The sequence below is a fragment of the Erpetoichthys calabaricus genome, chromosome 1 (genome assembly GCF_900747795.2).
Source record: "Erpetoichthys calabaricus chromosome 1, fErpCal1.3, whole genome shotgun sequence".
Lineage (NCBI taxonomy): Eukaryota > Metazoa > Chordata > Cladistia > Polypteriformes > Polypteridae > Erpetoichthys > Erpetoichthys calabaricus.
The window spans coordinates 206560765-206585049 of NC_041394.2; the positions used below are offsets into that span (position 1 = coordinate 206560765).

The 24285-nt window shown below is 36.7% G+C and overlaps 1 protein-coding gene across 1 annotated transcript in view; it reads right to left on the minus strand.

Moving 5' to 3' along the window:
• The window catches only part of immp2l (inner mitochondrial membrane peptidase subunit 2), a 1592803-nt gene that overhangs the window by 281362 nt on the left and 1287156 nt on the right, over nt 1-24285 (minus strand). The window contains exon 4 of the mRNA XM_028811158.2: nt 11583-11648. Within this exon, the coding sequence (XP_028666991.1) occupies nt 11583-11648 (66 nt within the window). The remainder of the gene's footprint in view (nt 1-11582; nt 11649-24285) is intronic.

Sequence of the window (24285 nt, forward strand, 5' to 3'; positions counted from 1 at the left end):
TTCTCCAGCCTTCTTTTGTAACCTAACAGGTAAAATAATCTTTTGTCTTAACATCTGTTCTGTCTACAGAACAGCATGCTCTTCCATCACTGTCTTTAGGAAAGCCATCCCATAATGTTATTTGGACTAGTTTCAAATTCCCAGTCATGAAAAAGTGCTAATGAAGTGCTTGTCTACTTGTTCTAATGAAAAACACTTTATAGCTACTACTAACACTGAACATCCTATAGCAGGGGTGGCAAACTCCAGTCCTGGAGTGCCTCAGTGGCTGCAGGTTTTCATTCTAACCCTTTTCCTAATCAGTGAGCAGTTTTCACTGCTAATTAACTTCTTTTTCCCTTCATTTTAATAGCCCTGTTTTTAAGGATTCAGTGCTCTGAATTAATTATTTTCTTCATTAAATGATAGCCAAACAGAAATCAAATGTGAAACAAGTCAACAGTTGACCAGCTAAATTGGGGCTTCAAACTCCAACTAATTTCACTCCAACCAGTTTCTTAATGAGAAGCCAATTCTTGCTGTTAATTAAACTTGTTATTTAATTCTATGGCTTGTTGCTGCTCTCATTCTGACACAGCAGACATTTCCATAACTGTTGATTTTCTGTTTTTTCTAAGAACATTGTCAAAATGTTTTTGGGGACCTGAGAGATCAACCTTACTGAGACCTTCACCTTTCTTTATTTTCAGATATTGTGTGATGGGCACGGGTGAGCTGGTCATGTGGCACCTTGTTTTGTGTCTCATTATTGTTTGGCAGCTAATTAAAGACAAAGAAACAACTGAATCAAGTTAATTAAAATTAAGGAAAAAAAGTTAATTGGCAGCAAATGGGTCTGTTCAGTTAGCTTTTTTTTGTTGTATAATCATAGGACTCTCATTTTTGAATGCATATATTTAGCATGTTTCATTAAGTGTAACCAAATAATAATTGGTGTTAGCAACAATTTCAAATGCAACAATTCATTTTAGAACCAGATTTAAACATCTCTATGGCGCTGACATGTTATCTCTGAGATTTCATCACACAATCCAAAGACACGTTAACCTGCAACACTAAATGGGCTTGGTAGGAGTGAGCATTGGTGCATCATATGCCCATCCAGGGATGTTTTCTGTCTTAGATGCCGAGACACCAAATTTCAAAAAACAGGTACTGGGTAAAACAGATTCTGTAAGTAGGTATATGGAATACTAGCAAATAGCACAAGAAATACACCCCAAAATATAAATATGAATTTCGTTATTTTGTTCATCTGTTAATGATAAACATTTTCTGAGATTTCTCAGATAAAAAAATAGAAGTTTTGAGGTAATGTAGTTATATCACTAATTATTGTGCTGGTGAATGGCGACATGTTATTTGTTGATTAGCACATGCAAAAAAAAAAATCACTGTACTCTGTACGATAATAACCCTATAAACCTGTAACCATGTTTTTTTAGAGATATAAGATCATTATGAAATTGAATAAATTTGTTTAAAACATAACTTTTTAAAAACAGATTAAAACATAAAAAATCTTATATGCAATGAAAAATAGCTTTCACAACATTTTATACATGGCTTCAGTAAAAGAGATTACAGAGTTTCAGATTTGAACAAATTGTTTGCTAAAATGCTGAAACATATTTGAGAAAAAACAAAAAGATAAACTATGCACTAGACGGAATTATTTAGGTTCGCTATATAAGTAAAGACATTTGAGCCTTTAGAAAATTTTATAGCCTTACACTCAGGCAAGTTCCAGCTCCAATATTTTAACAAGCTTATCTCAGCTAATCTCCTTCTTGATGCATTGTCTTGAAGCTCATGGATGACATCTGAGGCTATTGTAGAAAACAAAACTAATGTCTGAAGCTCACATGCACGGGAACATAAATCAGAACTGTAGGATTGATTAAAAATCCAACAATCCAGGGAACATAAAAAGTGCTGAGCAACAGATTAAGAAACAACTCATAGAGTATAAAGCTGGGGTCAATTGCAATGAGCAAGATAAATTTCTTTGAAACTGAATTGGTTCTCACTCTAGGATAGATTGTGGAAACAAGCAACGGACTGTTAAATTCTCAGCATTATCAAACCACTTAAGACTATGCCACATTAAGTGACTTTTCCATCAATTTTCAGTTGCAGACTTCATTTACATAATCTTAGCAAGTCACAGGTAGTTGGCAGCACACTCCCATGAAACTGATTGCATAGTGCGACATGCTCAGTCATTCACATTGATAAAATCAAACAGGTTTGAGAAGTGACAAGATTAGCAACTGCATTTACTATACTATACTATATGCTATACTTCCTTAGAAGACTGGCGTCCTTCAACATCTGCAATAAGATGCTGCAGATGTTCTGTCAGACGGTTGTGGCGAGTGCCCTCTTCTACGCGGTGGTGTGCTGGGGAGGCAGCATTAAGAAGAAGGATGCCTCACGCCTGGACAAACTGGTGAGGAAGGCAGGCTGTATTGTAGGCACGGAGCTGGACTTTTTGACATCTGTGGCAGAGCGACGGGCACTAAGCAGGCTCCTGTCAATAATGGAGAATCCACTGCATCCACTGAACAGTGTCATCTCCAGACAGAGGAGCAGCTTCAGTGACAGACTGCTGTCACTTTCCTGCTCCACTAACAGACTGAGGAGATCGTTCCTCACCCAAACTATGCGACTCTTCAATTCCACCCGGGGGGGGGGGGGGGGTTAAACATTAACATTATTCAAAGTTGTTGTCTGTTTTTACCTACATTTTTATTACTCTTTAAAATTGTTTTTTTGTATCAGTCTGCTGCTGCTAGAGTATGTGAATTTCCCCTTGGGATTAATAAAGTATCTATCTATCTATCTATCTATCTATCTATCTATCTATCTATCTATCTATCTATCTATCTATCTATCTATCTATCTATCTATCTATCTATCTATCTATCTATCTATCTATCTATCTATCTATCTATCTATCTATCTATCTATCTATCTATCTATCTATCTATCTATCTATCTATTTGGCAAATCTGACATACCCCACAACTAGAAGACGTGTAATATAACATCAGCATTTGTGACTGTACCAAAAATTTTAAAAAAGAAGCCAAATTTATTAGAATGCTTTGCCCACAAGTATTTTCAGTCACTGATTTAGTCTGTGAGGGACCTGCTCATCGGCATCAGTCCAAAGTGTCTCTGTGGCTGAAGGTGCTGGACTCACCAAAGCAGCCATGTTTTCATTTAACTTCATGACAAAAAGAGTGAACTGTTTTCATCACAGGAAAACTCAATGCACGGAAAGTCACTGTTGCCAAGAACACTCCTTTTTATCTAGCGATTGCCTTATTCTGTCCAATGATTTGTTTTTTCCCTTAGAGATATATTTATTTAAATACTAAATGTCAGGCAGATGCATACAAAATCAATGCATGAAAATGTTTCCAGACAGGAACTAAATTCATTGATACAGATTCCCTAGAAGCATAATGCAATTTATTTTATGAATTTTTTTATGACGTGAAACATAAGAGTTTCGATGGGAATTCAGATTCACATAAATCATTTCACTCATCATTGTGAAATCAAAAAAGCATTATAATTACCTTTAGTTGACAGATTTCCAGGCACTATATTAACTGAGCAGTGATAGTCACTATGGAGCTGATCTATGTTTGTAAAATGCATATTTAAAGTTTTTAGGTTAACAAGACATTGAGGTAGATAAAGTGTAGTCAGCCAGATAAACATTACAATTACAGCATATGATCCTAAAAGAAAGAAGTATGTCTTGTGAAATTTGTGCTGCTCGGTAAGTATTTTTACTGTATATTCCTTGCATAGGTTTGCTCCTATTGAAATTGTTCTCGTTGTTTAGTTACGAAAAATAACTCATATTTACTCCCATAAGAGTTTGATCTGATCATTAAAATCTGAAGATATCTGAAATGGTTACACAAATGACTATGATGTAATATAAGACTGTAGCACTTACTGTATGTTGTAGTTTGTAGTCACTGTGATGCAATAACTGTGTTCATTAGAACCATAATTATAAAGAAAACATACAATTTTATATATTCAACAATATGTGTATAAAGATTTTAACAAAGAAATAAAGTAGTTTCAAAGCAAAAAAACTAAAAACAACCTAAATTTTGAGAAAAGTCCATGTTTACCTCAGACATAGACAAATGCCGCATGATAGCACCGCTGTATATCTTTATTCTAATACAGATCTCATGGTAGTATTATGCTTTCTTCCATTAACCCCAAAGGATGACGGAAAGCTACTCCTTTAACCCATAAAATTTTACAATATGAGAATTTTCAAACGATGGATAAAATGTTTGTGAAAATAAATGATCACACGGAAAAAAAATGACCACTGAAAAAATCTGTTTAACTGAAATTCAAATCAACACAGACATGATGCATTCAGCAACAAAATAAAATCAGTGGTGCATAGTGAGTAAGCAGCAGATTAGTTTTCTGTCCGCTGTCCAAAATGTGCATGTAACATTAGTAGGATTCTGTAATTGCTCACAAAAACACACACACAAAAAATTACATTTATAGACCTCAGGTAGATGCTCATGTTTTTTCACATGTAGTTGTGCATATTTTAAAATTATAATCTCTTTGCTGCTGTGACAAAAATCAGCTACAAAATCTTTCATAATTCATTTATTACAATACACCATATATTATTATAAACCATATATATCATATTTACAAAGCAACATTATGCATTTATCTTTGTATCAGACAGAAACATGTTTAAAAAGTCAATCTTTCCTTTCATTCAACTCCTGAATCCACATCTTAATGACTTAATACATAGCAAGCACAAATGCACTGAAGCTTCATCATGCAATTTGCTGCAGTGAAACAGTGTCAAAAATACTCTGCTCAACAATAATGAAAAAAGATAATAGTCATTTCAGCCCAATTCTCATTTGAATCTCATAACCGCCAGGGTGATCAATTTTAAAACTCCATTAGTTCTGCCAGTGTGAACCATTTGGAGTCTCAATTCAAGATCACCTTGCAGTGCAAAACTGTCAAGACAAGTCCTTTAATGAACAATTTACAATTAATGTTTCTGCCAACACAAATTTGCCACTTTTGTAAAAACGGAATGCAGTAGACTTTTAAACCAAAAAAAAAAAAATTCTGAACAGCTTCCCATATCTTAACATACTGATAAATAATTTGTCTCCATTGATGAAGGATACTGTGACTTCATCATATTATTCCATAGTTGTGTGAGAAAAGAATTGACAGAAGATGTCGATTGAAAATAATTATCCTTTAATAGAGGTATCTTTTACTAGGAAGTAACTGTAATATGGAAATTTAATGATAACAGTTAAGAAAATAAAGCAACAGGGCATTAAAAAAATAGTTTACATTTCATTATTCTTAATTAGGCTACAAAAATTATTAATGCATAGAACATGCTTTAATGATGTTTCAAACGAAGATTAGTAAGCAATCTTCTAATTTTAGCAAGTGCCCATGCTCATTTTTTATATAGTATTTATGGAAATGGACATGAAGAACATGGCATGCTGGTTGATTTCATTTTTTTTGTCTTCCTCTCTCTTTGTGTATTAAAGCTGTGAAGTCAATAAGAGGTACCACTTTCAGACTAATTCAAGAATTTATCAGTGAAGGCTTCTTAGCAAATAAACAGAAAATAAAGGACATCAGTAAAGTACTTGCTGATTTTTGCAATCATTTCCTTAAGAGCTTCCTTTTCCAATATTTATTGACCCAGTTCAAACTTCTTCTTTATTGACTACTACCCTGCATCAGCATGGCAAAAAGCCCCACCAGATGTAAGCTAAAACATCAATATGCTAAACACATCTTTAACTATTACACCTGAAAACTACATACACATGTTGTCTGTCATGCATGCGTGTTGGACAATCACCTTCCAGGTTTATTGAAGGTAAGTGATGCTATACCGGTGCAAGGGGGGCACATTCACTAACATTGTTGTCTCTTATGTCACCCACAGCAGCAAGAAGACACCTACTGAGGGCAATTGACTCCTCCCCTGTTGGCCAGAGGACTATAAAAGAGTAAACACCTCAGAGAAAGGTGTCTCATTTCAGACCCAAACAGCAAGTATCATGGAGCATCCGATGGAGACCTCATCAATGAGTTACCTTTGAGAGAAGACTCCTTTTTGTTTCTGTTTAAATTGTCTGTAGGACCATCGAGTGTTCTTCTTATTTGTTATTAGTTATAATAGGATTAAAAGAGATGACCCAGCTGAAACCCCAACACTTCCTTGAAGTCCAAAACAAGTGGCAGAAAAATCATCAATAGCACCAACTGGTCTGGTGATTTATGTGAATGAGAAATATGATATTTAAAAAATGTGTACAGAAAGCTGTGTTCAAGATATCTTAATGAAACTATATATAGTTTCGTCGTACCCAAAGCGTGTCAATGTCACACCCTAACGCGGGTTCTTTTTCTGCAGTTTTATTCTTGAATAGAAGTGCACTTGTTCTGTTATATTTGTACCTTTTGTGAAAGTGTTTGATATTTGGAAGTTACATTTCAGACCCATCAGCTAATGATGAAAATCCGTGATATAGAAAGACCATATAAATAAACTTTTTTTTTTTAAGTTTAAGCCTTAAAATACCCCTCCCACATGCTTTAAACACATGTAAACGTATTAAAACACACTTTGTAAACACATATGATGTGTGGATGTCAGGCTAAGGATATGAGTAAAATCTCTCTATTATAAAAAAAAAATCTTGGTAGGGAGACGAGGCGTGATCTTCTCAGAAGACAATTTGACATTCCACAAGAGACATTTTAATGGCACGCAAGACAAGGCAGTGAGACAGAAGGACAGCTGATGTACAGGCTTTTAAATGATCGACATGCAGAGCGACAAGCAGAATAGGCATCTTGGCAGAAGCAGCACAAAGCCAGTAGCTGATCCATCCACTTCTGCTTAGCGTGCATTCAGCTCCCCCCTTCACAACGCAAGTGGGAGAGATGCAAAGTGGCAGGAGCATAGCGCGCCTCCAGGGGGTTTGAGCAAAGCAATCGAGACCAGATCATCTCGGAAAGATACTTTGACGACACACAAGAATAGACATAACAACTTTAGGAAGCAAAACCCGTGAGACGGTGACTTTTGCACGTCATGCCCTACTTACAAACAATTTAAAACAAGTTCACTGACATCTAACCTAGCAGTTGTTGGAATGCTTTTGGCAGATAAACTTCAGGTGCTCCCAGCTCTTAAAACAACGACAAGTAGAACATGCAGTTTGCCAGCTGCAGCAAGCCAGCAGATGATCCGAGCACTTCTCCTTAGCATGCGTTCAGCCCTCACACCCCCCAAGCCCCTACCTTCCTCCTTCAGAACGCTAGCAGCAGAGACTTGAAGTGGCAAAAGGACAGCTGCTGTACAGGCTTTTAAGTGATTGACGCAAAGCGCGACAAGCAGAACACACAGCTGGCCAGCAGCAGCAGCAAGACACTAGCTGAACTAATCGCATCTCTTTAGCGTGCGTTCAGACCCCCCCTTCACAACGCGAACAGCATTATAAGTCCTGCAAGAAAGAGATTTAACCACTCCTGGAGCACCAAATAAAGGACAAATATTGTTTTTACAAAAGTTTTAAAGTAAAAATGAAAATAATGCATATGTAACAATTCCCATGAAAATAGCAATCTCTTTAAATTGTTTATCCGGTAAATCAAACCCAGGGGTGGGCGAGCAAAGTGGGCAGGGGGCAGCGCCCCCTAGTAATAATAATAATAATAATAAATCTGCGATGTAGCGGGGGCGCGATAGCTGAACCACGATATAGCAGGAGTCACTATATACACTTCATGTCTACATTTTGTCAATTATTACTAAAACATGACAAACGTTTCTGTTTTAACGATGTGTTTATATAGATTGTTGCAGACACGGAACACACATGAAACGCATGTGTTCCAAATAACGATATAGCATTTATAAAAGGTGTCATTTTGCTTGACTTCTCACTCTATATAACTCTAAGCAAATGACACGCAGGTAAACAGACTTGAGCTGAGAAAACTGTGCGGCAGTGGGGAATGTGATAACAGGCTGCTTGCTACTTATTGACACATTTACAGGACAAAAGGCACTGACGGAGAGGTACGAAGGGATAAGGGATTTAAAGTGGGACGGATTTACAAGTTTTTTCGTAGGCTTTGGTAATTCTAGTGTTAATTAAATAAGTCACTAAATTTAATCTGTGGTGATGGGAGGGCAAAGACTATCCCAGAAATGTCAGGAGCAAGAGAAAAACCAAACCATTTGGCAGCGATGTGGAGAAGGATCTAACTCTTAGATACACAGCCACAGGTACACTGAGCTCTTTCAGAAATAGGAGAAAAAGCACAGAACTATGAGAAAAATCCATGCATATACAGGAAGAATTTGCAAACTCCACAGGGACAGTGATCAGGCTTGAGTTTTCAATCTAGAATACATACTATTTTGCACCTTGTTTAAACATTACGTTTTCTTATTATTACTCTGAGTTATACCTTAATTGATGTTATTTTAGTACTATCTGTGGATTTAGAAGTTGCTGTGATATTCCTTTTCTCTCCCCTTTTTAATGTTAGTAAATATTTCAAAACATGCTTATTAAAGTTATCACTGCATAAAGGTCAATAAAAGAGTATTATACTCCATACTGTACATATTTAAAAGTAAAGATAGATAGATAGATAGATAGATAGATAGATAGATAGATAGATAGATAGATAGATAGATAGATAGATAGATAGATAGATAGATAGATAGATAGATAGATACTTTATTAATCCCAAGGGGAAATTCACATTCTCCAGCAGCAGCATACTGATACAAAAAAAAACAATTTTAAAGAGTAATAAAAATGTAGGTAAAAACAGACAACAACTTTGAATAATGTTAACGTTTACCCCCCCCGGGTGGAATTGAAGAGTCGCATGGTTTGGGGGAGGAATGATCTTTTCAGTCTGTCAGTGGAGCAGGACAGTGACAGCAGTCCGTCGCTGAAGCTGCTCTTCTGTCTGGAGATGACACTGTTTAGTGGATGCAGTGGATTCTCCATAATTGATAGGAGCCTGCTGAGCGCCCGTCACTCTGCCACGGATGTCAAACTGTCCAGCTCCATGCCTACAATAGAGCGTGATAGAATAGAAGGTGGTGCAGGCATCAGGCAGTCGAACAGAATACCTTGATGGGGGAAATGAGGGTACTTTTATTGGTGCCCACCCAAAGGACCAGGTAAAAGTGAAGCACTGAGGAACATGCAAAGTGACGTGATGAAGAAACCTGGTCAATTGTACAGTTCTGGTACAAGACCAGCTAGAAAATAACAGAACAGCATTTTGTTGTGGACAATTTCAAATGGTGTCAGGATCAATCTAACCTGATATGCAAGCTTATGACACCCGGAATCCCAGACTGCTGTTCCAGATATGACATGAGTGGCAGAGCGCTGGGATGTCCACCAAAAGAAGAAAAGTTGGAGGGTCAATGGACAGAATCTAAAGTGTTTTCAGTAAAGTACTATTTTTTTTTATATTGACATCTGTCTTCTTTGTTTTTACAGGTCACCACCATTGTATGTTGTAAATGGAGATCTTGTTATGAATTTAAGGGGTGCCTTTTGTGTATCCCCTGCTAAGTAGTTTCCAGGTTGCCACTTGTCCTGGGGCAATACTCAGTAGTCTTGCATTTAACTCTTATACTGTGACCTGGAATTTAAGGGATGGAGTGTGTGACAGGCCATATTACTAGTTTACTTCTGAGGAAGTGGGTAGATTTGGTGAGTCAGTAGTTTCTTTTGTAAATAGGTTTTTTTTTTGTGAAACTCTTTCTTTTTCATGATTTAACAATTGGAGGAAGAAAAAAATAATTATTTTAATTTATTTGAAAATATTTTTGCTTTTTTTGTGATACTTATTCTATTATGTCATCAGAGACTGAGTCATATTTTTTGATGCCACAACACTTTTTTTCTTTTTATAATATTCTTTATTCTCATTTTAAATAAAAGCTTCACTATTTTCCCCCACCATTTTTGGTCTGTATCTACTAGATGCCCTGGGTTTGAGATTGTGCCATATGCACATTGGCGCGGGGCATCACAGCTAAGTGATGTTAGCTTAATTATGTTTATTGGACCTTACTGCTTGTGGTACCTTCATTGACCTAGAGTTCCTTACTAATGCTCAAATAGGCTGGATGAGACTAAGTTATAAACTTATCAAAAAGCGAAAGAGCAACAGAAAAGACAAAGGAGCTTAACTGCTTTCATAGAAGGCACTGCAGAGAAGGTGACAGTCCAGTGCCAGGGAAAACTTCAGTTTTATTTGGAATTCATAGGCACCTAACAGCTCACAGTTGCAAAAGAAAATGAGAGATTATGGATCCACTTCTCAAATCAAGAGAGCCCCATTGTCATCATCACCAGAGAATGTCAAGAGTAGGCTAAATTCTAAATAAAGGTTTATTTTTATAAAATCACATACTTTCAAAGTAATGCTACAGGAGTCCGCTGCAAAGAGAATCCTGCTCTTCTTATCAAGGACACTTTAAAGCAATGAGAGTGAGAGTTTCAGATCCAAAACGTAATTGATTTCTGCTATAGGTGCTTATAAATCAATCTTAACATTTTTATTTGTTACCTTTCTGACTTTTATAGCACTTAGAGTTTTTTTTTTGTTGTTTTCTTTTTGTTCAAGGTGCTACATTAAGTAAAACATGTTAAAATAAATGTACAGTACACATACTGTACTTAACTAATTGAAACTTATTTTTTAAAATGCACAGAAATAACAATTGTTATGTATAATTATCTCATTATTATTTATTATAATTCTTATTTTTTATTTCACACTTTACATTTACATTATATATGTTCCTGGTTGATATTACAAATTACATGGCCTCCAGTTAAACTTTCTTGCAAGTGTTTATTAGGAAATGTAAATCTGTTGATACACTATAACTTCAGGAGCTCTGCCAACATAAAGATTAGAGTAACTGAGCGATAGTGGAAACAGCTTCTTTAAAAGCATTCTTTGTTATGTGATTTTAAACATTCAATTCTCTGCCAAAAACAGGCAAAAATACAGAAATTTTAATTATGAACATGAATTCAACAGATGGTAGAGTTGCTTGAACAGTTAATTTGCGTTTTATACTTTTTTGGCACTTTACACATTATACAAAAAAATCACAAAATGATACTAAGAACTTATGATACTAGTCGTTGAAATATACATTTATTATTCATGTTGTTAATTATTACTCTGTAAAAAGTATATAGTACTTGATGTCCGCTGACTGGCTGTAAAGGAGATGCAAATGAGTGCAAGATTTAGACAAAAATGTCAGCAACCTTTCTCGTATCCATATACTAAAACAAGGGAATACAAACAATACTAAATATTAATATTTACAGTATATCCCAGAAAGAATATTTCAACATGTCAAGAATTATGTTTATGACTCAGAACTCTACATATACAAGAAATGATAAAGCTTTGTACCATAACATCAAAAAATAAATTCTTACTTCACAATGTCCCCTTCAAGGGCAATGACTCGCTTGATGATCTTCTGCTGTGGATCTTTCGGGGATCTAAAATAAAGAGAAAAGAGTTATACATAGCCTGTGCCTCTATTGGTTTAAAAATTATACGATGAAATGGGGACTGTTAAAGTCATTTGGGAGCATTTGCTTTCTTGACATGTTATCAATCACAGTTACCTCTGTGTGATGTTTCAGCCTATAGAAAAACAAGTTTGTCATTTTTATGTCAGGCCCCTTTCAGTTTGACAACTCAGTCTGACATTTGTGTATCAGTCACATTAGTCGGAGAAAGCCACAATTAACTGCACATCCACCTGATCTACTTCCCATCACTGACATGATGTTTCTGTATGCTTCTGGAGGTGTCAGGGAAAACATACAGGAACATGGGTCCTAATGCCAGTTTGTACAGCCTCTATCTGCTGTGCCACACAAACAAAATCAGTCACCTTTGTTACAATGAGAACCTTTTTCCTAATTCTTAGCTGTTAAACTTTTTGCTGCCAGTTATTCTGGTCTTATTTGTCAAAAAGCAACAGATTCAAGAGGGAATCCATTTTAACACCTTTTCTAAACTATCAAAAAGTGACCAACACATTTAAGAATGTTTAAGTAGTTACTTCAACACTTCAGCAGCTTAGCAAGCAGAATAAATGTATGGACCCTTTTTAGTATGGCACTCGCCATGAATCAGTATTAGTATCAGAGCTGAAATTTGTTGTATGTTTTTAATCCAATACTTTTTTTGTTTGGTTTTTTTATATTGTTGAAGCACAGGAAGGTTAAGAGTCTTACTCAGGGTCATACAATAAGTCACCAGTAGGAAATGAACTGGCAAGTTTATCATTTAAAGTTCAGCACCTTGATCACTAAACTACACTATCTGAAAATAGGCAACACAGTCACACTTTGATTTAGCACACAAACTTAGGTACTGTTAATGGTGTTTAACTTTGAAATTAGGCTGTCTGAGTCGTTACTACCCTCTCCTGATTGTCAGAGAATCTCTAGGTATACAGCTATTTCTTGCTCTCATGTGAAAAATTAAAGCTTTTCTTGCATATGAGAATGTCATAATTTCTAAACTTGACACATCAGTCACTAAATTAGAAAAAAAAAATCGAACCAGGATACCAATAAGCCAGACTACAACTTGAGACATTTAAACAGCGACCATTTCATCATCATCATTATCATCAAGTTCTTTGCCTCACAATAGCAGGTCCTGGTCTTTATAGATGCCATTCTGCTTAGTTCATTGCCTTATTCTTGAGTGATCTTTAGTCCTGCTCTGCTATTTAATCATGTAGCATTCTTCTTAGTCGTCTTCTTATCTTCTTATATTCATGATTGTTTTATCATCGTCAACAATGTTCAGCATTTTTTCAATGGTTTTATGTTGGGTCAAGCTAATCATTTCCATCTGCTTCCATATCCACATGTTGAATGTCTCTCATGTTTCTAATTCATTTTCCCCTCAATATTAATATTTTTGACCCATAGAGCACTATGTGCCATATAAGAATTTTAAGTATTCTCCTTTTTGGCTAGCAGACTATCCAGCATCATTTCCTTCCTTTTGTAAAATTTATCCTTTCTAATTGCAATTTATCCCTAAATTCTTTCATGGCAGCTGGCATCCTTTGTAAGATTCTGTAAAGGCATCAGCCACTCCTTCACTTGTTCAGACTCCTTGCTAAATACTTGAATTTCTAATTTATATTAGTTTTACTTATACTCATTAGTTTCATCTTCTTATTTTTGATTCTTGTACCATACTTTTCAAATGCCTCAGCCAACCTGTCCAAGATTTTCTGTAGACTCTCTTGGCTGCTTGTTAACGTTGCCTGGTCAATGGTAAACAGTAATATATACAGTATACTGGGGTCCGCCTACCCTGACTCTGTCTTCTAAGGTGATACTTATTAACTCTTTAAGCAATTTAATAAACATTACAGAGATTAGTTAAGAAGTAATACACTAAAGTAAAAAAAATGAGCTTTTAGTTGAGTGATTTCTATCATGAAATAAAGCTAAGAGGGAAGAGTGAGGAGAAGGAGATAAACCTTTTTAGTGTAAACAAACACCAGTCAAGAGATGGTATGAATCAATTATTTTAAATTATTAACACTAAAATCCCTGAAGCCTACAAAAAAAGTCATAATGCCGGGCCACCTTAAATTCCTTCGCACCTCCTTAACAGCATCTTTGTTTTGCCAATGTGTCGATCAGCACAATCAGCAAGCAGCCTGCTATCTCATCCCCGATCAACGCAGCTAAAGTCTTCCCAGCTCAAGTCTGTTTATCTGGGTGTGAGGTGTTTGGAATTGTATTGGGTAAATAATATATTGTTATTTGGAATACATACATTTCATGTGTGTTCTGTGTCTACAACGATCTGGGTAAATGTAGGATGACGGGAAATGCGAGGCAAGAAATATTGAACACATAGCTAAAACAGAAACATTTTTCATGCTATAGTAACAATGACAAAATATTCACGTGAAGTGTATAATGTTTGAAGACTGAAGTCCAAATATCAAGTAAACACTTTCACAAAAGGTATAATGAACATGTGCACTTTTATTCAAGAATATAACCAAAGAAAAAGAAATAATTCAGTTTACATGTTGCTGTCAATAAGTAAAAACCCAAGCCCAAATATCAATCAACAGAAAGTTGACATGTCTGCTTGGCTGGTGCAGAGGTAAGAACTGCTGTCTCGTAATCAAAAGGTTGCAGGTTTCAGTCCCCTTTTTGAGTAGTGAGCTGCTATTATTATTATTATTATTACTATTACACAATAAAAACATACATCTGATTTCAGTCTGTAACATCTGGTGCAAATTTGTATGTATGTATTCTAAATAATGATATATTATTCACCTTATACAATTCCAGACACCTCACTCCCAGATAAAGAGACTTCAGCATCTGACATGACTTCAGCTACCTAAGGGGGGGGGTGGGGGGGAGGGTTGTGGCAGGTGAGTGAGCAGGCTGCTTGTTACCAGTGCTGATTGACACATTTGCAAAACAAAGATGTTAATGAAGAGGTGTGAAGGAATTAAGGTGGCCTAACATTATAACGTTTTTTGAAAGCTTCAAGGATTGCTAATGTTAAGAGAATTTGTTTCTCAATTATTACTTTAAAATAAATGTATCAACAACAGCACTAGGAAACTTGTTAAGGGTAGATTTTGCACAATTTTTTCTTCACACAGAGAGCCATAGGTGCATGGAATAAGTTACCAAGTACTGTGGTAAACAACTGCACTTTAGTGGCTGTCACATTTCGACCTAAAGTCATTAGGTGACAAGAAGTGGTAAGCTTGTTGGGCTGAATGGTTCTGATCTCATCAACATTCTTCTAATGCTCTAGATAACTGGTTTTGAAATGTGAAATATGCTATGTTAGTGTGGTTAAAGAGGTTTTAAAAATAGATGGCTCTGCGCGTAATATGATGACACTAATCTGAAAGGAGCACAAGGGCACTTAATCCTCCAAATCTCCACATTTTATGGTGCAGTGGTGGCCACCCATTCTAACTTCTCTCTAACCAGTAGGAGTGCTGCTATCCATCCAGCCCTTACCCACCTGGACTCAATGAACTCCTATGTGTGAATGTTGTTCTTAGATTTTAATTCAGCATTCAACACAATCATTCCCCAGCAGCTACTACAAAAACTCAGCCATTTGGGACTCAAGACTTCTCTCTGCAACTGGGTGTTGGAATTTCTTACAGGGAGGCCACAAAATGTGCGGGTCGGCAATAACACCTCTAAGACCATCACGTTGAGCATAGGGGCCCCACAAGGGTGTGTGCTCGGCCCCTTGCTTTTGACCCTACAGACCCACGATTGTGTACCTATCTACAGTTCCAATCACATTGTCAAGTTTGTGGACAATACAACTGTGGTTGGCCTCATCACCAACAATGACGAAGCCAACTACAGGAACGAGGTGAGCCAACTGGTCCAGTGGTGTAAAGACAACAATCTCTTCCTGAACGTGGGAAAGACCAAAGAGATTGTGGTCAATTTCAGAAAAGATCATTCAAAGCACCCCCCACTGACCATCGATGGTGCAGCATGTGGAAAGGGTAAGTAGTACCAAGTTCCTGCAAACATACATCTCCGAGAACCTCTCCTGGTTAGATAACACCACATCACTGGCCAAGAAAGCTCAAACCCGCCTCTACTTCCTACACAAACTCAGGAGAGCACAAGTTCCACCCCCCATCATATGCCCTTTCTACCAGGGGACAATCGAGAGCATCCTCACCAGCTGCATCTCTGTGTGGTATGGAGGCTGCACTGCCTCCTGTAGGAAGTCCCTGCAACGCATAGTGAATGCGGCCAGTAAGATCATTGGTGCCCCACTGCCCTGCCTCAAGGACATTTTCCACGCCCGTCTCACCTGTAGAGCCATCAGCATTGCTGGTGACTCCTCCCGCCCCTTACACTCCTTTTTTAGCCTCCTCCCCTCAGGGAAAAGGTACCGGAACCTCCGGGCCCGCTCCACAAGACTGTCTAACAGCTTCATCCACCAAGCTGTCATGATGCTAAACTCTGTCCATTACCTTCCCCTCTTGCCTCTGGACCGTAACAAGAATCACTATCTACCAAGTACTCTACTTCAGCTGGTATTATATAAAGACTCAATATTACATCTGCTGATGTCTGTCTTTTTGTACATCTCATAAGCTACTCTATAATGCACCTTCTCATTTTTTACTGTAATTGGCTTTTGCACTACTGACTATTGCACATTGTACACAGGTCTACTTTACAAGTTCTAATGCTATTTATCTTATATATTATACTTTTATACTTTTTTTAAATATATTTTATTGTACTACAAAGAAGAGAAACAGTATTTCGATTCTCCTGTATGTTCTGCACATATAGTAAATTGACAATAAAAGGCTATTTGATTTGATTTGAGATTCCAAACTTTGTGACCTGTGCCTGTTGGTCACTACTCAACCATCCAGCCAGCACACTGATTTTTAAAGGCATACTCCCAAAAGATAGTGATCTATATTATCCTGCCACTGTCATTACTGTCACTACTCATGCTGCTAATGCATTGAGACCTGTGGCTAGAGTCACACTGGGAAACTCTTCTATAGCTATATAAAGCTCAAGAAAATATTAAATAATACACAACTGTAGTATAATGGTTTAAAATGTAATCTAACGGTTTAAATGTTGTAAGACTGACTATTTCTTAGAGCTAATGGCTGCAATATCATTTATTATATCTGTATAATTAAAACAAAAGTTACATAAGTTTTAACAAACATCTCCAATGCTCTATATTTTTATATTTTTATGGAAAGTGATGATCTCTCTTCATTTTGAAAGCACTTGTCCATATTCATTAAAGTAACCTTGAATAAAAATGAATTTACAAGTGAAAGGTAAGCACACTCTAACTAACTAATGGTTCTTATAATTTGTTCTTACAGATAAAAAAAAATATCTGGGCAAAACACACCTCACCTGTAATTATTATATTAAAATTAAATATTTTTAAAAGCATATATGGCTGTATATTTAATACTTTTACTGTAAACAATGTTTTAAAATGCAAACTCAAACAGATCATTTAAATAATTTGAAAGTTAGTTTGCATAGTGTTGCAGCCTAATTAAAATGCAAGCCACACCAATTTCACACATTTGTAAAAAAAAATGCTTCATGGACTTAATAAGTCTGCAAATTCTTACTTCTTGTCATAGGTTAAGCACTTCCAACCATGGTTAAACTCCCTCAGAAAGTATTATCTTGAAAGCAAAAACATTACACTATTAACATTAAGGTCAAGGTCAATGTAAAACTGTATTTTCCCTAAATGGGAAAATCAAATGGTCGTTACAATTGAGTAACAAGGAGTATCAGACAAGGCAGATACTATGCAGTAAAATGAAAAGAAGGCAAAAAGCTTATTTAAATTCAACTTGTGCTACAGCTGTGTTTGAGCTTGTCTGTACTAATATGTGAAGTATAACAGTTTTGCACTCTGGGCGGCATGGTGGCACATTGGATAGCACTGTTGCCTGACAGATCAAGAGTCCTGGGTATCAGTCCTGTGTCTAGTTGCCCATTTGAGGTTAGGGCTGCCAACTCCCTTTCTCTGGAAATGAAGCCATAATATGCCTTTAAACTGCTTTATGGTTTTTTAAAATGATATAAACATTTAGTAGCAGTTTATCACTGATGGCCACAATCACTGACAAACTAATTACCCATTAAATATTTTGAATACAGTATGTCAAGCCTCTTAAATTAACAGATTCCATTCTTATTTGGATAGCTTAACTGTCGTAAACCTGTAAAAAATGATACACATGGAAAAGTCACTTCTAGTAAAATAAAAATAATTTTACTCTTTTCAATTTAGTTTATTTGCATTTATCTACATTCTTTTATATTCTTCCACTGAAGCTATTTTTCTCAGTAAATCTTGGTTCTTGGATAAATATGAATAGAAATCTTTACTTAGCATGCTACTGAAATTGAATCTTGTAAGCATTAGCCCCTTAATTGAATCTGTTCTGCCCTTTCGAAAACAAGGATATTTGTTGTCCAAGTAGTTTGTGAACTTGCAGTTTCTTTTCGACATAATGGGTATTCCTGAATTTAGGTAAATGAAAGAATTATGAAAATATTATTAAATTACTTGAAGAAGTGACTTACTACTTGATCAACTGATAACTTAAAAGATATTGCATTTATATGACAGAATAAATGTGTGATTTTGTTTAATTAACTGAAACTTTAATAGCTGATTCATTCATTTACAATTATAAATCCATTTTGGAACAACGGGTGGTAATAACAATATTTTCCATTAAAACATTACAAAGCAGTACTTACTCACACTTAAATATGACAGACTGTACCAGGATGTATGAAATTTCTTGTTTAACCAAGCTGATGAAAGAAGAATCGAAAATTAAGATCTCACATAGAGAATGTGAAATAGTAATTTCGATTTTGAATAAATGGTGAATTACGATTACAAATAACCAAGGAAAGGAACAACATTTTTAATGAACTGTGTACTTGCCAAGAAGATAAAGCTGAATTCAAAAGATGAAGTGAAAATGCCTAGTTGGACAGACATCGACTATTCTTGTCAATATCTGCGTTGTTTACTGCTGGAATGGAAGTTAAGATTCTGGGAAGAATATGTGAGCACTACTTCTGCAAATGCTGATTGGTGTACAGCTTTCAAATTTTATCAATGATTAGGATATGGAGATTTTCAAATTTTAGGAGCCAAAATTTCGGAAATTTTCAACATTTTATAAATTTCTCCTGGATAGTCCATTGTGTGTTAAAAATTAGGACATGTCCATGAAAATGAGGACGGCTGGCAGACCTATTTGACATTGCATGTTGTCTACATGTCTGCATGTGTTTTCCTCCGTTTGTCTGGTTTTCCTCCAACACACCTAAAGATGTGTTCTTGACATTAACATGCAACTTTAAATTGGGGTTGTGTGAACATGAGTACTGCCTGTGCGTGAGCAGGCTTTGAATATAATTCCATTCAGTTGTTTCAGATAATGTTTTCTCCTTATTTAAATTTTTTGCTCACAATCTCATTCACAACTTGAAAAGTAAAAATAATTGTATGTTTTGAACCATATTGTTCCTGTAATTTGTACAACCGCACTCACAAATTGTGTGAAAAATGTCTGTATTCATTGTGTCAGGTCAAGTCTTTCACAGAGCTTAGAACATACAGGTGCTTCCTAATTTACCAAGAAGGGCTAAAGTTACTATTAAGCTGTTTTGAAATCTATCTGTGACACGAGAAAGAAATCCTGTCATGGGTATGTTCAAACCTTTTTCTTTCTACTGCTTAAGAAACAGTCATCATACAATATAGGTGGTCCAGATCTAACTGCAACTTTTAATGCAATGCAATGCAATAATTGCATAATTAGATCTGGACCAGCCTATAGATAATAATTAATTTACATACAGAAATTAGACTTTTTTTTGCCTTTCTGTTATTACAATATGTCCCGGGCTCTAATACCATTTTGAAAAACATTTTTAATTGAATAAAAACATTTTTTTAAGTGAAGAACTACTAAAAATTATTTTACATGCTGCACCCTGGACAATTATATAGACTGTTTCTGACAGAGAGTCAAAACAGGGATCCTAAACAGGCAGCAAAATCAGGTAGAAAACATTACTATTGATGAGTGGAGAGACATACATTCACTAAGGGAAAATCCAGAGATCAGTAGACAATGAGGGTGCCTTAGTTATCAAGAACACATCTGACTATATACAGGAGGCACAATTGTCCAATACTATGCATTATTACAAACTACAGTAAGATCCCACAGATCTCTATAAGAAGGAACTAAAACAGATAATAAGTAGCTTTCCTCTTGACATCAGGAATCATGTAAACAGTTTAATTCCTGAGAACTCCAAAATATTTTACTTCTACATGGTTCCTAAGATCAACAAAGAAGGGAACCCAGGAAAGCCTATAGTCACAGGAATTGATTCCCTTACAGAAAATGTGTCAGGATGGATGGAGCACATCCTTAAACCCCTCACCCACAATACAACCAGCGACATCCAGGACACCACTGATTTCCTAAAAAAACTGTCTGCTATAGGCCCCTTCCATGAGGGAACTTTACTGGCCACAATGGATGTTGAGACACTTGACACAAACATCCCCCATGATGATGGCATACTGGCATGTGAAACATACCTTAAACAACATTATTTACCCACAAAATCAGTTATACAAATGATAAAATTCACTTTGATGCACAACTTATTCTCATTTGAACAAGACTTCTACTTGCAACAAATGGGGACTGCAATGGGCTGTTGGTTTGCACCTCACTATGCAATCCTATTTATGGCAAAATTGGAGGAAGATTTTATGTCAATCCTTAGGTAATCTTGCCACATGGCCGTAGTGGCATAGCTGACACTCCCTCACAATGCAGGTAATGTGCCTCATTTGGAACTCCGTGAGCAACCGCTCATTCGACACAAAGTCAAACCAGCGGTATTCAAGGATTTTCCGAGGAGACACAGTACCAAAGGAGTCCAGTGTTTGTCTCTGGTCACTGGATAGCATCCATGTCTCGCAACCATATAGCAAGACAGGAAGTACCAGGACTCTGAAGACTTGGACCTTCGTCCTTTTTCATAGATATTGGGAGTGCCACACCCTTTCCAGTGATCTCATGACCCACCATGCTCTCCCAATCCGTCTACTGGCTTCATAAGAAGAGTCACCAGAGATATTAATGTCACTGCCGAGGTAAGTAAACCTCTTGACAAGGTCGACACTCTCTGCAGACAGACACACTGCTGTTGGCTGTGCCTAAGAGGTCATTAAAGGCCTGGATCTTGGTTTTTATCCTGGACACTTGCAAGCCCAGAAACTCAGACTCCTTGTTCAGTCTCTCAAGAGCCCCAATCAGAGCCTACATTGACTCAGCGAAGATCACAGCATTGTTGGCAAAGTTAGAATCAACAGATACCCCACACCCGCTGGACCCCATGACCTTGCCCAACACCCAGTCCTAGCAAGCATTGAACAGAGTAGGAGCAACAACACACCCCTGATGAACCTCAGAATCAACTGGGAAAAATGCAGAGGTTTTGATTCCACTCTGCACAGCACTCACAGTACCAGTGTACAGGCCGTCCATGATATCCAGTAACCTTGAGGGGATTCTACAAACTCTTAAGATGTCCCACAGGGCAACTTAATAAACCTAGTTGAACATTTTATGAAAATCAACAAAGGCTGCAAAGAAACTCGTTTGAGGTTTGTGCTCCGTGAGAACCCTCAGTGCCAGGATGCGGTCTATGGTAGACTTCTTAGGTGTAAAACTAGACTGCTCCGGTCGACCCTAGCAAGGACCTTACCAGGCACTGAGAGCAGTGTTATCTGCCAGTCTCCCAAATGGAAGCAAAGATTGCTCGTAATGCCAGGAAGACAGCCTTACCACCAGCCTGGAGAAGTTCACCCCGGATATTACAGATCCCTGAAGCCTTCCCTACGCTCGGCTGGTTCACCACCTGTGCAATTTCAGTGTGACTGGGTTGTTTACAGCTAATTAGAGGATCAGCCTCAAGAACCATTGACCCAGAGATATCCAAGGATCAGCTTTAAACAGCTGCTAAAAGTAGCCAGCCCAGTTTGTCACAACTGCAGTGTTATCTGTAAGGACTGCTCCATCAGCCACCCTATCTGTAACTCTCTGAGGAACAGATTCTACTAAGCCCCTTTAAACTTCTTTAGGCTATAGGGGATTCACATCAGATCTCGAAAATTTTCAACAGCATCAATAAAACTGATCAAGCAAAATTATTTCAATTAAATACTGAACCATTCACTCAAGGATGCCAGTGGTTACTAACTGAGTTCAAGAAGGAAACTAAGGAGTTCTTCTCTACACAAAGGGATTTGGAAATTGGGAACAAACATAAGAGTCACGTAATTGAAGATGAGACTGTGGAAGCCTTAAAAAAATCTGGGTGAAATATGATGACAACTAGGCTATATAATAACTATGAGAAGATTTATGGATTAAATGTTCTCCTTTCATTTGCAACATACACAATCATCTTATACTCCTAGGAGCTTGAAAAATGTAAGATAAGAAAAATATGCCATCCAATTATTGGGAAAGAATCCCTTAGATATGCTAAAGTGTGTTCTCCTGTAGCCTCTGGAACATCCTAACTAGTAAATGCACTAAGATAGCCAAGAATTAATACTATGCACCAGTAATATGATGACTGGAAATAAATAAGGAGGAATGCAAGTATCCCTTTAGTACTACCTACTAGCTTTTCAGTACATTTAAAAAACATCAAAATTTGGTCTGATGCCCTGAGCAAATATAAGCAGATGCTTAAATAGAAAAGACAGATTGAGTAAAATATCACATAATTAGATCTCAGACATTGTGCCCAATTTGGAGTTGAATAATAATATTTGGTAGATTAATAACATATATTGTAGACATGTTGCATGTAGAATAGCACATGCAAGTAAGAGTTTCCCTGTACTATACAGAGGTGACAATAATGACATGTAAACCTATAATGACAAGCTCACCTGTCCCCTTATGACTGGGTGAATATTGCACATGTCAATCCTGGATGTGTTCTCTTTTCTGTTTGGTTAGGTTTGCAGATACATCAGAATGGCACTGCGTATGGCCATTTCCTATTTGCATATTAACAGGAATTTGCCTGGTCTCACTTCATCTGGTAAGCAACACCACCCAGAGTTGAGAGGAGATGCTTTCACTAACACAACCACTTTTTACATCTATAAATTAGACAGATGCCAGCTAGATAACAATGACCTCATGCCCAATGCATCACATGACTGGTTTTTAAATCAATCACTCACTGGAAGATGGTAGTTAATTTTAGGACACACATGTGTAGACACTTCTGTCTTGGAGAACCTTTTTTACTTCCATATAAATGGAAGTTTAGTGATGGGGTGAAAAATTTTTTTTCAATTTAAGTTACATTCTGATTCTACATTGTTCAAAACATCGTAAAAAGTTGATTTTACCATGGTGTCTGTGGAAAACTAAAACTGATTTTCAGACCATAAAATTGTAATTTTTGTCAAAAAAGTATGTGGTTTTTGCGTTATGTACAGAGCTCTTGGATGACTATATCCTAGCAACAAAAGAACAAGAACTTTCCAAAATATCATGTAAAAATGCTGAGACCTATGTACAATCAAAACTTCAAAAAAGACTATTATGACCAGGGTCGCAGGCGATTCACCATCTTTTACAGCAATTGGTTGTCCTCTGCAGGATCAGGCTTGAGCATAACATTCTTGTTGCGTGATGTTTAGAACATTTAACACTAGGCTTTGAACTGTTCTTCCTCACACTCTCCTGGTCTGCCACAGCAGTGATTCTGAGCCCCTAGTGTTTTTCTAATCTGAAGATGGGAGCTAAAGCAGGAAAATTGCCCCTGTGTTGTGGCTCCTATCTCGTGTACTTGAGTACTGAAGTAACAGCTCCTATTTTGAATGAAGCCTTGAGACTGTACCTGCCTTCTCTATGTACCTGTATTTTGCTTGAAAACCTGGACTCACTTTTCTGTCCCTTGTTTAACTTTGTGACCCAAGCTTGACAATACCTGTTTAAAAACAGTGCTTCTTAAACTGCAAAAAATATTTTATTTGAAACTGAGACATTTGATATAACTTTTTTTTATATAAATACAGGTATGAAAACAGAATGCAAATGAGATCTTAGATATAACCTTTTTTTTAGTAAACTAACACCATTTCTAAGTTTTTTGTTCATTGCAAAGAAAACTTTGAGAAGCACTATGAAACTCAAACACAACACAACCACCCTCACAGATGTTCGATGGAGCACTGGCTCAGAATTTGGCTGTGTGTATGATGTAGTGTCTACACTCTTGCCAAGCCTCACCAAGACTGCCCGAGACTGGAAATTTCGCAATAGACTATCACTTTCTTTTGGTCTAAACAAGAAAGAGACCAGCTGTTGCAGGGTTCCTGAGACTCTGTGAAAGTATACACACGGCATTAAGTCATATTATTATCTTCAGTGGCCATTTTTGGTCGAAAAAATGTTTGCTATACTGAAATATACATTTCTTTAAA